The 16,445-nt window shown below is 49.2% G+C and overlaps 4 protein-coding genes and 1 non-coding gene across 5 annotated transcripts; 3 read left to right on the plus strand and 2 right to left on the minus strand.

Annotated features, from left to right (window-relative positions):
• Positions 1-439: 439 nt before the first annotated feature.
• On the plus strand, positions 440-5,485 carry EDB82DRAFT_565358 (uncharacterized protein; the record flags this gene model as incomplete). Its single annotated transcript, XM_025725134.2, has 3 exons — positions 440-4,835; positions 4,888-5,364; positions 5,427-5,485. Exons 1-3 carry the CDS (start codon positions 932-934, stop codon positions 5,483-5,485), a joined length of 4,440 nt encoding a protein of 1,479 aa, XP_025588220.2. The 5' UTR covers positions 440-931.
• A 1,191-nt stretch (positions 5,486-6,676) lies between these two features.
• Positions 6,677-7,713, minus strand: EDB82DRAFT_521760 (60S ribosomal protein uL14; the record flags this gene model as incomplete). Its single annotated transcript, XM_025725112.1, has 5 exons — positions 6,677-6,709; positions 6,760-6,837; positions 6,894-7,140; positions 7,197-7,244; positions 7,700-7,713. 5 exons carry the CDS (start codon positions 7,711-7,713, stop codon positions 6,677-6,679), a joined length of 420 nt encoding a protein of 139 aa, XP_025588218.1.
• A 591-nt stretch (positions 7,714-8,304) lies between these two features.
• Positions 8,305-8,387, plus strand: EDB82DRAFT_t28. Its single transcript has one exon. It is a non-coding gene; the product is annotated as a tRNA-Lys (tRNA).
• A 402-nt stretch (positions 8,388-8,789) lies between these two features.
• On the plus strand, positions 8,790-10,458 carry EDB82DRAFT_96307 (uncharacterized protein). The gene is made up of 2 exons (XM_025725100.2): positions 8,790-9,537; positions 9,588-10,458. The coding sequence occupies exons 1-2, from the start codon at positions 9,015-9,017 to the stop codon at positions 10,211-10,213; spliced, it is 1,149 nt and encodes a 382-aa protein (XP_025588217.1). The 5' UTR covers positions 8,790-9,014; the 3' UTR covers positions 10,214-10,458.
• Positions 10,459-10,702: 244 nt separating this feature from the next.
• Positions 10,703-13,674, minus strand: EDB82DRAFT_420825 (fungal-specific transcription factor domain-containing protein; the record flags this gene model as incomplete). Its single annotated transcript, XM_065607590.1, has 3 exons — positions 10,703-12,442; positions 12,476-12,838; positions 12,889-13,674. The coding sequence occupies 3 exons, from the start codon at positions 13,672-13,674 to the stop codon at positions 10,703-10,705; spliced, it is 2,889 nt and encodes a 962-aa protein (XP_065465878.1).
• Between the last annotated feature and the right edge of the window lie 2,771 nt (positions 13,675-16,445).

Below are 16,445 nucleotides of genomic sequence, written 5' to 3' on the forward strand. Positions count from 1 at the left end.
TACCCACCGAGATGCCTGATTCTGCGTGTTGCAAGCCTCACCTATAACTCAGCCCAAAGTACTCAGAAAGTACAGTCATTGGTTCACCTGTGACTTACACAGCCAAACAACCACTAACACGCAGTGATTTACAGCAGACGACACGGTCATGCTCTTTCCTGAGTTGTACTAGCGCTGGGCAAGTCCGTATGATTTCATAGTATCTGATTGGCCTGGAGGAACCCCGGAGAAGGGGTTGCTGGGGACTGGTACGTACCGACGGTTTCCCAGGTCCCTGAGCCTTGTGAGAGAGTGGCCTTCAGTGGCCAGGATGCCACTAACAGCAAGGCCCCAGGCGGGTCTGGTCTAGCCTTGGCTGGCTTATTCGGACCACGACACCTTGAGAAAATCGACGGGCAGAGACCAACATCAGAGCCAAAAGGAGACTGACTGTCTTCATCACTCACCCGCGACTCTTGTCGTATATTGGCACTCCTGGTTAGACCATCGCAACGTCGCTGTATCAAAGGCATTGAAGTCAAACCCTTTATTGCTGCTAGTATTGTTAGACACCTTTGTCTTTCATTTTACTTTGCCGTCTTGTGTTTTTGCAAGTACCTTACTACCCATTGCCGCCAATTCCCTGTACTTCAAAATTCTTTCTCTGCCCTGGCTTGTTTCTCTTACTCCATCCGACACGCTCATCTCATTCATTCATATCCACGCACTTTGAGCCTCATCCTCCTTGGTCTTTGTCCTTCCATTGCCTTGTCCTCAATTTCAGACTGCCCTGCTCGTCTTGCGGACATTTGTTATCCACCCCCAACACTGCGCACTAAGCTTGCCTCTGTCTGTGGACTCACTCGCATGACGCCTCTCGCGGGCCCGGCTGGTCGCTACACGTCCTTGCTGTAACATCCCAGCCTCACCTCAGAGCCTGTCTTGACTGACAATGGACCGCTCGCGCCGAATGCCTCAACGTCGTCGCCCTTTAGGAGCTTCAGCTTCTCCTACCTCTACTTCAGAGGCTTCTTTTGACTTGAATCCACTCACAAGCCCTGTTGTTGCTCAGACTAATACCACGCCTGGTGGTCGCCGCTCAACCAAACCCCTTCAGCACGCCTTCACTTTCTCACCTCCAGGTAGTAGTCGTAACTCAAATTCCAAGAGGCGATCTACAACTATGGAAAACTTTCCAATTCCAGACGAGGGTGAGCATGGTCCCAAAAAGGGCGGCCACAGTCTCCGTAAGCGTGCTCGTGTAGATTACACCTTTGAGCACATTGACGACGATGTCGTCGTTCCCAACTCAACATCTTCAGCACGCGGCAAGAAACGCAGGTCAGAGATAAATTTTGACACGGATGACTTTTACACAAATGACTCAAAGAGAAGAGGCGCCTCCATGGGTGCTGACACTCCATCAAGCCGTCGGAGGAATGCGACACGCAAACCCAGTGACCTCAAAGTATTTCATCAGGCTGCTTTGCAGGATGACGATAACGAGGTCCAAGACACCATCGAAGTCGGTGCATACTACTCAGATGTTGACGACTCAGAGCTTAGAGAAGGTGCTGCTTCGAACAACTCATCCCCCCAGTCAAAGATGTCACCAAAAAATTCACCAAAGAAATCACCTCAAATCGAGTCGGCCAAAAATGAGTTGCCAGCGCCGCAATTCACTAGCAGTCATCAAACTGAACCTTCAACAGAAAACACTGCCCCCGTTCCTGAACTGGGTCAAATCCTTTCAGAAAAAGTGTATCCTGTTGTGGAACATATAAGTGACTCTATTGAGGAACCTGTATCTCAGCCTGCAAAGACGCAAGCCGAAAACTTTCCTAACGTGGAACCCGAGCCGGAAAAATTTAATGATAACCAGCAACAGCCTTCAGCTGTAGCGAATACTAATGATGTAACGGCAGAGTTGCAAGTAACAATGCCAAGTACAGAATCTAAGCCAGCTTCCACGGCAGCAGTGCCAGCTATCAGTGTCAAAACAGAGCAGGTAGACCACGAGCCAGTCTCCTTACCCGTGCCAGTGCCAGTGCCAGTGCCAGTGCCAGCGCCAGCGCCAGTGCCGGCACCGACAATAGCACCGCCGCCGATTATAGCTGAGGAGAATAATCAGAGTGAATCTATTCATTCACGTATTGTTCATGCACCCAAACCTGAGCCTGTAAACGACATTATGGAGCTCCCCGCTGCTGAACCTGTTCCGCAAAATAATCCCGAACCCAATTTCTTCACCACCAACACCAATATCGAGGAAGAACCGTCTCATCAGCTAACTGTTGAACAAATACCCGAATCACCAGACCGGCTGCCAAGCCAGCACCAAGACGACAGAATGGACCAGATGGATATAGATCCAGTTCAAGAAGAGCCACCCGCTCAAGATGTCGAAATGACTGATGCCGCTACCAACGAGACTCAAGCTGTTGAGAAAAATGTATCAACGCCTCCACCGGAGCCTGCACCTGTGCCTACATCTGCACTTGCACCTTTATCTGTCGACTTACCATCGCCATTGCCATCAAAAAGTACCCATTCATCGCCAAAGTCCCCTGCCAAATTGCGGTCACCGTCACCAGCTCGGGAACCTGATCAACCGCCTCAAGATAATATGGCTCCGCCACAAGAGGATACAGCTTCACCTCAAGAAGTCGGCGTTGGTGACATATCCATGTCCGTAGAGTTGGACAACGACTTAATTGAGGCTGAGAAGGTGAATAACGAAAGTGTCGTGAACAACGAGAACACCGGGGGTAATGAGGACAATGAGGACAATGAGGACAATGAGGACAATGAAGACAATAAGTCTACCGAGGCACCAATCCTTACCGACGAGCCCCAGATCCCCGATTTAACTCAGACTCCTGTCACTCAAGAGGAACCTGGCACTCTCTCGAGCCCTATCGAACTGAAAGCTCCGACTCCCCCTCCTGCTGAAACTATTGAAACCCCAGCGTCTTCTGCGCCTTCGGAACCAAAATCAAGTCCTCAAAAATCTGTCGCTTCTCGAGTTCCTTTAGAGCTGATGCCACAGCCTACCCCGGTCGGCCGCTGGTCTCATCTCAAGCCTTATGTCGATGGCGAGTTCTTGCTGTACCCAGAAAAGAAGGGCGGGGATGAGGACGGCGCAAATGACGATGCGACCCCGGAAGGAAAGGACACTGATCGAGAAGGTGCTGACATGGAACCTATGGTCGACGATCAAGATGACGCAGGACTTGAAGCACCCACACCCGCGCTCAACACACCTACTCGTGGCTCCCCTATACCAGACTCCTTAGACCCGACAGCCCTCAATTCGCCTGCTCCTGCTGGTGATGATGCTGATGATGCTGACGCCTCCGAATCTCAAGATCCTCTAGAGCGCACTCGATACTATAAATATCGCAAGCTAAGGGATCCCGAAGAGTATATCTCGGCCATCGAGAATTACGAGGATATGCCCACCGAAGATCTTTATGAGCTTCTTGAAGCTATTAATGTCTCTTTGGTCCAATGGCAAGACGAGTGGAGTGATCTGGGAGCAATCGTCGACGACTACGAAAACTCTCTTCGTCGACGAGCAGCTGATTCGAAGTACGAAGCCCGCACTCGTAACCTTCACCAACACGGTGTCAACTATGAGGAGCCTGAATTCGCCGTCAAGGGCTACAAGTCTCGTGACAAGGAAGGTCTGACTGAGACTCGGTATCTTCAAAGTCAGGATCGCATCATGGCCGCTACTTACGGCTTTGAGTATGATCCTCATCCTTCAAAAATTGGCAAACAAAATCCCGAGACACAACAGGTTGGGGTCATGACACGCGGCCGATCTTTGCGGAATCAGCCTAGGCAGACTGCCAAGGCCACAGAGACCGACGAGGTCGTCGGCAAACGCCAGCGCAAGCCTGTTCAACTCTTCGATCCTGCGACACAAGATGTCAGCAGGAGCTCGACACCCGTACCCACTCGCGGCGGTGGTCGACGACGCAAGAATGCCAACGCTGAGGACGAGCCACAGACCAACCTTGCAGTCAGCTTCAACAGCGAGGTTCCCTCGGACGGTGAGGGCCCAAAGACCAGGCGCAAGCGTGGCACTCGCGGCAAGAATGCTATACTAGTAGAAGACGCCGCGCCTACTCCAGATGCCGATGAAGTAGCCCAAGACGAGCCTGCAAAGCCCACTCGCCGTGGCCGTGCCAGACCTGCTGTCAAGTATGAGGAGGCCGATCCCAACGAATTCGTCGACGACGAGCCACAGGAAGAGGAAGAGGAAGATGAGCCAGAGGAAGAGGAAGTTGAGGAAGCGGAGAAAGAGAATGAGGAGAAGCCACCAGTCCGTCGGCATATTGTTACTCTCAAACTCCCCAGTGGCTACTTTGCTGAGTTCACGCCTGAGATGGAAATTGTCGACAATGGTGATTCCCGTCCAACTACCGCCTGCTCTGAGGAATCTTCTCAAACTGCCGAGTCGTCTTACTCCTTCCGGCCTAAACGGCAGAGGAATTTCCGCGACAACCCTGATGGAGGTGAAGACTCAAGCCAAGCGCCGCCCAAGAAGAGAATCAAACGAACAAGCGGCGGTACCGCTGTCACCGAGACTCCATCTGCTGCATCCACACCTGCCCCATCTACTGAGCCGGCACAAGTCCTCAGCAACCGCAAGATTCAGAAGATCAAGGTTGTCAGGTCTAGCCAGGACACCAAGAATGGAGGAACACCTCAAGCACAGCAAGCACCACCACCGCCCCCTCCCCCCCAGCCTGCTACTCCTACCCCTATTCCGGTTGATGACAATGATGATACTCCAAAAGACTACAAGTCCATGACTAAATCCGAAAAGATGTCGGCCTCTATGAAGAGTAAGTTATTGAGCCGGTTGTTTTACACTTTCCACGAACTAACGTGATGTAGATCGTTGGGCCAACGGAAACATGGCTGGAGCCGTTGAAAAACGCAAAGCGACCCTGGCGGCTAAGAAGGCTGCTCAAGCGGCAGCCGAGCAAAGAACAGGTGTCGTCGCTCCGAAGCCGAAAGGCAAGGCCCCTATAAAGAGAGAGTCTACTCTCAAGATGCAGATGGCACCAGAACAGCCCCAGATGCCACCACAGCAGCAGCAGCAGCCCCCGCCGCCCCCGCCCATGATGCATCAGCAACCACCCATGCACCCTCACCATCATCACCATCACCAATATCCCGTGCACCATCAACACCCCCAGCATCACCATCAGCACCCTCCTCACCCAGCTCATCTACAGCAGATGCACCAGCCTCCTCCTCAACATCTTCCACCTCCCCCTCCTCCGCCGCATCAGCCTGGAAACCCACCTCCTCCCTTTATGCATGGGCATGGCCAACATCCTAACCATGGACATGGCCACGGCATGCCGGGTATGGGATATCCCTATTAACAATCAGGTTACGGCCACTGGTTATAAATGGGTCCCCTAAAGTGGTGTTTGGGATTGATGACGTTCGGATCATGTCTACAAAAAAACAAAAAAAAACCTAGCAACAAAATGCCACTTATCATATATGTGGCCTCTAGCACGCTGGCTCGATACCACCTCACCGAACACCAAGAAACAAGCACAGTCTCTCAGCATACAGCCGTTCCGTATACTACAAATATCAAGAGAGGTTGTTTTGGATCCTGCTTTCGTTTTTCTTGTACACTAGATGCGAAAAAAAAAATTCGTCGTCTTTTTTCTATTGTTTTCTTGCTTTTTTTTTTTTTAATGTTGTTCTTAAATCTGCATCAGTGGGGGAGGGGGAGGCTTTGCATAATCGTTCGGCATTATATGGCGACTGCCTCAACTTGGGAGGCTTAACGTTGAGAAGGGAAAAAGGAGTGGCAAGCGTAGTAGCAAGCACCCAAAAGAAGACCTAATGTTCAAGTTATATATACTATCGGTTCCATTTCTTGTGAATGTTTGTTTTATAGCTTGATATCAAACTAGGTGTGATTGTACTTCTCAAAAATGGATCAAAGTCAAAGAGATAACAATAATCTATACGGAGATATTCATTGGCCAAAAACGTATGTTGAGATTCGTTGCTACCTGCATATCATCGATGGTGCAGCCAGTATCCGCTAATGCAGTTCATCTTCTCAGACTGCAAGCCGGCGGTTCTTTTGGAGACGGATGACATTCGAATCGAAGTACTTTGTGAGTAGTTTTTATCCATAAAGGACTTACAGTGGGGAATGCAAATCTACTCTGGCTCACCAAGAACAGCCTTCGTAGTGAGTTACTCGACTTGGTGAAAGGCACATTCAATCAAGATATTTGGTAATTTAACAGACATCACCACATAACAGAATCACAAGGTCAACGGCGAGGAGAATTGCACATATTTGAACCCCAAAAACAGAACACAACGCCCAGGGAGAATCCTTTTGAAGTGACTTTTGTTTTGTCCTTGATGTGAATGCCTGGTATGTGAATCATCCTTACACGCCGCAACCGAAATGCAAGAGCCTTGTGCCAATCCAGCGACTTTAAAAGTAGTAGATAAAAAGAACATTCCCCTTTTCGCCTTCCCCTAGACCCGGGCAGATGAAAAAAGAATAAGAGTCTTGGGGAAGGGGGATAATGTTTCTTTACCGCGCTCTATCTGATCGCATTCGGGACAGAAACCCAACCACCACGCACCGCACGCCCTTTTGTCTTTCCTTGATTTCCTTTCGCAAGCAAGCACCTTACATGACGACACCGGAGTTGCTGGCAATACGCTGGGAGTTGTTAGCGCGTGATATGACGGTGTAGTCGAGAGAGAACTTACGGGCCACAACTCAGCAGCCTCCTTACCGACGGGGCCGGTAATGGCGGAGCCCTTCATCTCACCCTTGGGGTTGACGATCTACAAAGCATGTTAGTTATCCAGCTTCTAATATTTATACTTGGATCAAAACATACAACACCGGCGTTGTCCTCGAAGTACAGGAAGACACCGTCGAATCGCTTCCAGGGCTTGGACTGTCGGACGATAACGGCGGGGTGGACCTTCTTTCGGAGCTCAGGCTTTCCCTTCTTGACGGTGGCCATAACCATGTCACCGACACCACCAGCGGGCAATCGGTTCAGGCGAGCACCAATACCCTTGACGGCAATGATGTAGAGGTTTCGGGCACCGGAGTTGTCGGCGCAGTTCATGACGGCACCGCTGGAGAGGGAGTCAGTTTGCTGAATCGGATGAGTGATAGGTGGAAGGAATCGTACACAGGGAGACCCAGGGTCATCTTGAGCTTGCCACCAGGGGCACCACGCCTGTGGAAAGCATGTCAGTATTCTGTTGTCTTTTTTTTTTTTTTTTTTTTTTTTTTTTTTTTTGAGATTTTCGTCTCTCGGTCTCGGTCCCGTTCTCGCTTCTGAGTTGAATTTTTCTCTGCCAGAATTGTCGGATGGTGCAAATGTTCAACAGCGTTTGCTTGCCGGGCTGTTGGATTCGAAATCGAGTGGAGAAAAATTCAAGACCAAAGAGGCATGAATAGCGTTGTCAGATAGTGGTGCCGTATTCTCGATGGCTGTTGTCGTTGTTCGTTGTGTGCGTTGACACAAAATTCGGCTCGATGTTCCCCGCCAAACCGCCACCTTGGAAAGAATTTCCAGCTCTTTTGCGCATCGGGCGCTCCATCACCGAACAAGTTGACAGAGACGATACAATACGAGAAGCGAGAACGAGAGACGAGTCCTATAATGAGTCCGCAGAGGAGGTTACTTACGAGATCTTGGCCATTGTGTCTGAAGGGTTAGTGTGGCGTTACTTCGTGAAGATGTCGTGTCGTGCCGGGTCTCGAGATGCCGTGAACAAACAGTAGCTCTTTCGTTTTCAGTCGAAATTGTTTTTCGTGGGGGAGAAACCCTAGACGAGGCAGGTGGGATAAATGCACGTGACTGAGTTGCACCTGCCCAAAGTCAAATTGAGGGTCGCACCAGAGCCAATCAGGGCTTGCTTTGAGTTAGGCGCAATGAAGAACAAAGAATGATAACCACGAAAAAGCCAAGGTTATCGATCTACAGAGCTCAAGACTATTTAATTCGGTTTTATTGAGTTTTATTTACTATATTCCAAGAGAAATTTCATATGACCTTCCGGTAAGATAGATGTTTTATTGAAGACCAACCTGCCAAGATTCGATTCAGAAATTGACCTGATCCCCGGCTTTATTCCCGATTGAACCCTCACCAACAAAGCCCCAGCGAACCACACCAATCGTTCCCACTAAAACCAGCCTCCATCACACACTTCCAAAGAATCCTTGACTACATATTCATTATTTTCAAGTCGCCCTCCAACAAAAACGGGCTTGATCACCCGGCGAAGCACGCCCGGTTAGCTCAATCGGTAGAGCGTGAGACTCTTACGAGTACGCGATCTCAAGGTTGCGGGTTCGACCCCCGCATCGGGCTGTTCCTATAATACATATTCAATGATTGAGATGTGCTTTCTTTTTGACGTTTTTGCGTATATATTTGAAGTAGGTAGTGGCGGTGGGAAACTGGTTGAGACTGTTGATAACAATCATGACGTTGGGATTGGTTGTTTATCTCCTGCTAATGTCATGACTGACAAGTGCTATATTTTCCTTCTCATTTTATTTGAACATTCATTTATCTCTTGGGTGCTTCTGTTCACTGGAATTGAGTTGAGTCAGACATGTAAGTGCTAAGAATATGCGACAATCTATCTACCCTGGAACAAGTGATGAATGTCCAATATCTTGATCTGCATATCAGAGTCCGGTTATGTCATAAGTTTAAGTTAGCCAATGGGTTGATAAAAATTACTTTCTTCTTATTCCATCCTTCAAATCTTTTACGAAGTTGTATAAATATCGCCAAATCGTCAGAGCTACCGGAACCCGCCAGGCTGTCCGGTGATTCGGAGCCGATCTTCACCCCACCGCATCGTGAAGTCCGGACCTCGGCTCGCTGTCCTGCAAGTCCTCACATGCCCATCTCCAACAGTTCAGCTAGTATTACTCCGCATTCGCTGGCTACGTTGTATATGCCTGCAAATCTCTTTACCTAGTACTCATGTCTCTGCTGTTTCGCGCCATCAGGCGCTCTCTGTCGCGACAACCCCTTCGTGATACCAATATCGCCCCTCATAAGTGTAATCATTTCCCCAGACCCTATCTGCCTCTCATGTATTTTCGACAAGAGTCATCGTCAGCAAATAAACCTCCACCTTCAATTCCAAGACCAAGTTCCTCCGTACTCCTTGTGTCGCCGGCTAATGAGGTTCTCCTGCTTCACCGCGTCCACACGTCTTCTTCGTTTGCATCGGCCCATGTCTTTCCAGGTGGAAATTTAGACCCTTATCATGACGGCGCTATCCCCGAGGAAGGCTCGCCAGAGAGGCACCAGGACGGGCTGGCATACAGGATAGGGGCAATTCGAGAGACGTTTGAAGAAACAGGTATCTTACTAGCAAGAAAGGACAACGAGCTCATAAATCTGGATGTCAAGGACAGAGACGCTGCGAGGAAGATGATCCATGGAAACCAAGTCAAGTTTCTGGAATGGCTCAAGTCAGTGGGAGCTGAGCCAGATCTTGGTGAGATGAGCAATCACTGCACAGAAAGAAGCGTTATTGACAAAACACAGATGGCCTCATTCCGTTCACACGTTGGGTCACACCAGCAACCAACAACAAGCGCTTCACGACGCAGATGTATCTGTACATGCTTCCACAGTCACGCAGCGATATGCCATCTGAGATGCTCATCCCAACACCCGACAATGGGGTCGAACACACGGCCGCGCTCTTCGCACCAGCGCAATCCTTCCTCTCCCGTGCCTCCACCAACAGTATAATTCTCTTCCCACCACAGTACTTCCTCCTAACACTGGTTGCCAAGATCATAAAGAGTCCTTCAGGAGGAACAGGACCACATCAAATTTCAAAACAGCGGGAGCAGCTACTGTCCTTTTTGAAGCAGGTGCCCACAGCAGAGACAGAGAAGGGCAAGCAACACAAAACATCTATGATTCCCTGGGCCGACAAAGTCATGAGCCCGCATAATCTGTTCATAAGGAAACAGGACAAGAGGATTGTATTAGGAATAGACAAGCCAGGACCAGAGCTCAGAGACTCAGAAAGAGGAGGGGATTGGGAGCATGTGGTTCTCGTCAATTTCGGCAAAGGCGGACCGACCAGCGTCGAAGTTAGGGGAAGAGAGGAGGCCTTGGAAGAAGAGAGACAGAGTAAAGCTCAAGAAGAGAAGCTATGACTGGAGCGACGCGGTTGTAAGTTTGAAAGTTTTCCTCTACGACAACACAAGAGCCACTACAAGAAAGGAAGAGTGGTTCGTCTGTACAAGTGGGTAGAGTGAGCGGAAGTTCAGAATAGACAAGATAAATCAACAACAACTGTTTTAAAATAGCTGGCTCCGCCTATCACATGGTATATGTTGTATAGTATGTGGGAGTGAGTTACAGGCAGCCGTCACTTCGGATGAAATATTGAGATCGGACACAAGGAGGTTAAAATGCAGGCAGTTATAGAATAGAGGTTTAGTCTTAGATACAAGCCAGGAGAAAGTAAATTCACAAGTAACTAGATTACGGAAAGAAGATTGTCTAGATTCATCGGCTCACAACAAATATCTCAACGGGTATCATACAAGCACATTCACCCCCAATACACACCATCTATAGTCTTCCAAACTAATATAGTCTTGGTTAACTCACCATCTTTTTTTTGCTGGTGGAGCATCTATCTACATACCACGAACATTTTGGCTCCAGTGGTGCCAATTAAAATCTTCCCCAAGCATGTCGATATCATCCATACCCGCTGTTTGATCATAGTTTGGGTTCATGGTCGGGTAAGAACCATCCCAGAGATAGGGCGGCGGGATCTCGTCTTTAGGTAGTTGCATAGACTGGGGTTGAAACTGCTGACCCATGTCTAATACTTGCGTCGTTTGTGGTTGCGGCATCTGGGCAGTTGTAGTCATGGGCGTTGCCGCAGTATTCATGGCCTTCATCTGGGCTGCACCGACGTCGTTCATTGGCCAGAAGCCTGCCATGTTGAAGTTTGTGCCCTGTGCCATCATATCGTTCATAAAGTTCATTGTCGTATCCGAGAGATCAAAGCTTCCTGGAATATCGTTGACTGACGGTGTCCGAGGGCGAGATGGGATTTGTGCTTGTGTGGGTTGGGGTATTTCTGGCAGTGCCACAGGACTGAGCTCAGCTGGGGTAGACGTCGGTATGTTACTTCCGTCAGCGCGTACCAGATACCTCCATTTTCCCCTGATCTCGTCCATCTTGTTGACATTCCGATCAGTTTCCTGTCCAAATCGAGTTTGGTACCTAGGGTTTGTCCTTTCTTCAAATTCCAACCGACGAGCTTCTTCGGGGTTGTTGCGAAGCCGGATAATCTCTGCCGCACGGTGTCTTTGTGCTCTCAAGTAAAGTTTCCTTATAGGCATCACGACAGATGTATTGTCGCCAGATTTCACAAGCTGCGCTGGGTGATCCTCATACCCATTGATCGCTTCCCAACCACGCTCCACGAGAGGGGTCCATGGCCGACGGCAACTGGCTATGAGAAAGTAGGCCATGGCAGACCAGTTGGTGTAGGTTTTGAACAACCACCTAAACTGCTTACATCTTGTATCGTTGCTCAATATGTGATTGTATTCCGCGATTTCAAGTGCTGCCAAGTAGGCTCGCTCTCTCGCCTCATCTGAAAGCGCACCTTCTCCCTCGGAACCAGGGAAGAGTACTGGCTGATATATAACTAGAGTCATCTTGGCCATAATAATACGAGCGATCGAGGCCGCCATCCAATACAAAGGATCAGTGTCGGCCGTGACGTGCTTCAGAAATTTGTGCTCAACCCTCCGATAAACGTCGATGAGCATGTTTTCTCGTTCAGCAAGAGTAGTGTTTTCGAAAGGCATGCCTTTGGGACAGAATGACATGGATGCAGATGAAAGTCGAACAAGGCGCCTGCCGAACCCTGCAATCTCAAAACGAACGATCGCCACCGCACAATCAGAATGGCCTTCTCTGGGCTCAGGAGCCTCTGTTGAGTCGGGCTTGATGTCAGCATCGTTGATGTTGCTTGGCATCTGCGTGTCATAGTCCGAAATAATAAGGTCGGTACCCAACTCATCGGCCGACCGAAGGTCCAATAAGAGTAATGACCACCAGAGACGTCTCCGCATCTCCGTCTCAAAGGGGCTCAACCCAAAATGTGATCCATCGCGGTGAAGACCCATGCCCTGAGCCAGGTGAGCTACTAGACCTGTCAAAGACCAACAGAAGCGGCTTCCATCTTGGCCCTTAACTACAAGAAGGAAGATGAGCAAAGCTTGCATAATCGGAGTGTCTAACGAGTTGAGGAAGTTGGCTTTGGCGAGCGCCTGTTCAACGGCGAAACGGTACTGTACAAGGACATCCTCTTTGTTGACACCAAGATTGGCTCGAACCTGTATCCAAGTTAGCATCTCTTGTCGTTGTAGCTGATGACTTTGCTATACCTCATCAGGGTCTAGTGATGTTATTGCGGCGTAGTATATCGCCCAGACTAGTGCTTCGTTCCCAGGGGAGAGCTGTTTGTGGTCCCTTCTCGCATCTCGAAAAACCGGCTCCATAGTGGGTATATGAAGCACCTTAAGCAATGGCTCCACGTTCTCCTGGTATACAGACCACAGGAATGGGATGACTGTCGGCATAGGCCAGTATTTGTCCAAATCAACCTCTGTGGAGCGATATCCGAAAATGAAAGCATTATGGTTTGCCGAGAGCGTAGCTGCGGGTGAACTATCTGGCGTTTCTTCTATGTCGGATTCGTCAAAGTCTTCATCGGTGAGTCTTTGTGTTTCTTCTCGTATCGAGTCGAGCTGGTTTTACAAGTCAGCTACAAGTTTACAACGATTTGATATAAACCAACCTCGTCATTAAGTTTTGCCCAAAGTCCATGACTGACGTATTTTCGACTTCCGCTGGTATCGTTGTCGTTCAAGACTAACCGACCAAACTTTTTATGCATACTTTTGCGGGTACTCTCGCTCTGCTCACTTATAGCCTCGCTGCCTTGCGGGCTTTCACCAGTGATTCTGGCATTACCTTGCTGTGAGGACGCATTTGACAGGTGTCGTTGGGTATTATGTGCTGAGGTGTCAAAGGAATTGATTTGACCTGGATGCACAGCTTCAGGCGAACTGGCTGATGATTGACCTTTGCCCCCTGACTCAACCTCGATCTGACCGCTTAATTCTTCTACGATTCCCTCCAACTTCCTCAGTCTCTTCATCAACTCTATTTCACGTTGGCTTGAGTTTTTGGGTGGCGCATTTGGGTCTTTTCGGCGCGGCTGCCGTGGTGCCCTTCCGGGAGCGGGAAAGACACATGGGATCTGTGCTCGACGACAGTTGGAACAAGGCATCTGCTTGTCGCAACGAACTTTCCGGCGGCGACAGGTTACGCATGATCGCGGGTTCAGGGCGGGGGTATTGCTTCCGGGTTGCTGGATCGGGCTTGTATGGGCATCGGGACCTGTTGTTTGATAAACAGTAACGTTGCCTTGAAAAGAAGTCGGCTGGGTGTGGAAGGAGGCATCTTGGTGGGATATGGATGACGGCGACGTTGTGGACTGTTGTGCAGAGTCAAGCCCCTCAGACATGCCGACGTTGTTGAAGCCGGGTCCAAGGGATAAACCATCCATGTAGTTGGACATTGTCGTGTTACGTTGGCCAGACGCGCGCGATGATAACGATAATCGAGTCACGGTAATGAGAGTACGTGGGGTAGGTCAAAAGAACAGGCGAATAGTTTGCAGACGGGTGCCGTGGGCTTGGAATGGACGGAATGCGGGCGAGAGGCCATCAACGACCAGGTGCGGTAACGCAGGCGAAACCCCCACTGTCAGGTAAGATGTCAAGTCTCCAACAGACTTCCGTCGCAAAGCCAGAAGGGGCCAAGAAGAGGCTGAGAAGGCTGTAGCTGTGAAACATAAGAGACGATGCGGGACGGGGACGTTGGCGAGAGACCCTGGGTCTGGGTATGGGTACCTGAAAGAGAATGAGTTGGTGGGGAGTTTGAATGGATTGCTAGGTCGCGTTGTATTGACGATCCCTGGGGTGCCGGCCCTGCCTTGGCACCAACTGGACGCCCGTCAAATAAACGAGCCGGCCGAGCTGACAGTGACAGTTGGTAGTAGTACAGTACCAAGTTAGTGTTAGTAAGTGGCAGGTACTGTACTGTGCTGTACCCAACCAGCCAAGGTAGCACCTGGCGGACAACCCTCACTAAAATTCCGGGGACTTTCTTCCATGTTGTCATTTTCCTACCTAGTAGGGTCGTAGGGCAGAATAGCATGGAATGTACGGCATGGGGGTCAACGCTAACAACCTGTCTCAGAGCATACAGAACCTGCACGAGACCTGATTTTCTATTTGATGGCTTCGTTCTATGATTATTCATTGATATCGGCCAAGTCAGCACTAACTCCGCGTTCGGTATTAGCACTAAAGACGAGAGTCTGTTGTTGTCGTCATCAAAGAATTGCGTCTGATCTGAGCCATGCCTGTGCTGCAGAGTCTGTGCTACAACCAACGGTTCTCTCGATGATATCGATAACTATAAACTGTAAACTTTATAGTTAATCCCGTCATTATTTACCATGTAGCTGGGTGCAAAAATCGTGAAATTGTTTGCGGTATTGGGCTCCCCCAGCCTCCGAAGACCCCCATCCGTCTGCAGAGGAGAGGGGTTCCATGAACTTGTCATAACGTCTAAACTAACGTTTTAAGAATGTCAAGTCAATGCACTCACTATTGGTTATAATCAGCCAATAGTCGACGGAGACTGACAATATCACCGAGCTCATGCCATTAACTGGACGTTGCTTTCTTGAGCCTCGATGTTATACGCCTTCTACTTAAGCTGTTGAGCAACCCGGTTCGCCCGTCATTTTGGCTGAACTCAAGTAAATATGTAAGCAATTTAAGAATGCCGTTGATCTTCACATGCAAAAGCGGAGTTCCAGTAGCAATGACGTCTAGTTAAAATCGAAGTTTGTACTTACCAACCTGAGGATCTATGCTTACACTTAGTTCGCCAGGATGGACCAAGCTTATCAGCACAACAGCCCTTACGGCATTTGATATCACGAACCACCATTAGGACGGCATTTCTTTTCGCAACATGATGCTTGACATGAAGTCATTTAATTAAACTGGTGGGGTTTATGACATATCACAATTCGATTGCCTTGCATTGATCGGCTCTTACAAAAGCGAGATCGCTTTCCGCACGTTATGATAGTGGCTTCGAAGGTTTGAGGCAACCCAGATAGTTGGTATCACTTGACACATCCCGCTAGATTACATGGGATGTTACGTCAATTGAAAGATGCGATTGGTAGTCTGCAATGCCGTGAATATGCGGCTTTCTCCTGACAGCTGAATTGAACACATCAAAACTCACTTGGCGTGCGATATGTCTCCCGAATTCCTTATCTCACTTGGCTAGATTGTGTCCTCGGAGCAGCTGATCACTTGATGGTGGCATACCAAGCAAATAGAATGGTTTGTCTTCTTGAAGTAACACTCCCTGATCAACTGTCCTGAAGAATTCAAGATGCTTGCTCGTTGACGGTTCAACGAATTGATCTGGGGTGATTAAACCCTGATATTATACAGTACGGCCCCACCAAGGCCGGAGCGGAGTATGAATCAAAGCCGAATATCTTGGGCTTGAGAAGCCGCATCGGAGCCGGCGACTCTACAGTATCAGCAATGTGGCCCCTCTTCTGGATGAATTCTTTGTTGGCACAATAATATTGGCTCAAATCATGGTCACAATCAGGTCGCTTTAGCTCTTGAGCTAGTGCACCAACGCAACCCTTTGCGCCGCGATACTTGCCAGCATTCCCACCTGACATGAGCTCCAATATTCTGCCACTTTCCCCTCTATAGTTCTGATCCTCGCTCAATGGCGCGGCACAGGGAGTCAATGCAGTATGAGATCTTTGCTCAGCTGCCCTACTTGGATAAACATTCCACCACTGAGGGACCGACAAGTAAAAGTCTTATGGCGAGTATGGTGAATAACGGTCTGAGACACCGAATCCGGTGAAGTTGTGGGCGCCAATCTTTCGAAGCAGAGCCTCACTCTTGCCACAGCTATGAGATGTGATTCAGCATCACCTATGAGTGACGCCAGTTCGGGAGACCGGACTGTAGCATTGCCAAGTAAATATTGCCCACTGATTCGTTGGCTTAAATGAGGGTCGGCTGTTGGTGTGGTCTGTTTATGCATGTCATGGATGTAGTTAAGGGTTTCCAAAGGCTAACCGGGCCGTTGGCGGGGTTCAACCGTCGAAGCTTGGGTGAAATTGGAAGCATGACCGTAGACCAAGATGGAAAGTCGCAATCAAATCCCTGTGGCATGATAATGGTTTCCCCATAGATCAAGAAGATGGAAACCAGATCTAGCAAACAGAAC

Source organism: Fusarium venenatum (assembly GCF_020744135.1).
Source record: "Fusarium venenatum strain MPI-CAGE-CH-0201 chromosome Unknown EDB82scaffold_1, whole genome shotgun sequence".
Classification (NCBI taxonomy): Eukaryota; Fungi; Ascomycota; class Sordariomycetes; order Hypocreales; family Nectriaceae; genus Fusarium; species Fusarium venenatum.

Excerpts from the sequence above, each read along its gene's own strand:
- EDB82DRAFT_96307 (XM_025725100.2), top strand. The coding sequence starts at position 9,015 with ATGTCTCTGCTGTTTCGCGCCATCAGGCGCTCTCTGTCGCGACAACCC. Across the intron at positions 9,538-9,587 it reads GGGAGCTGAGCCAGATCTTG|ATGGCCTCATTCCGTTCACA; the intron begins GTGAGATGAGCA and ends GACAAAACACAG.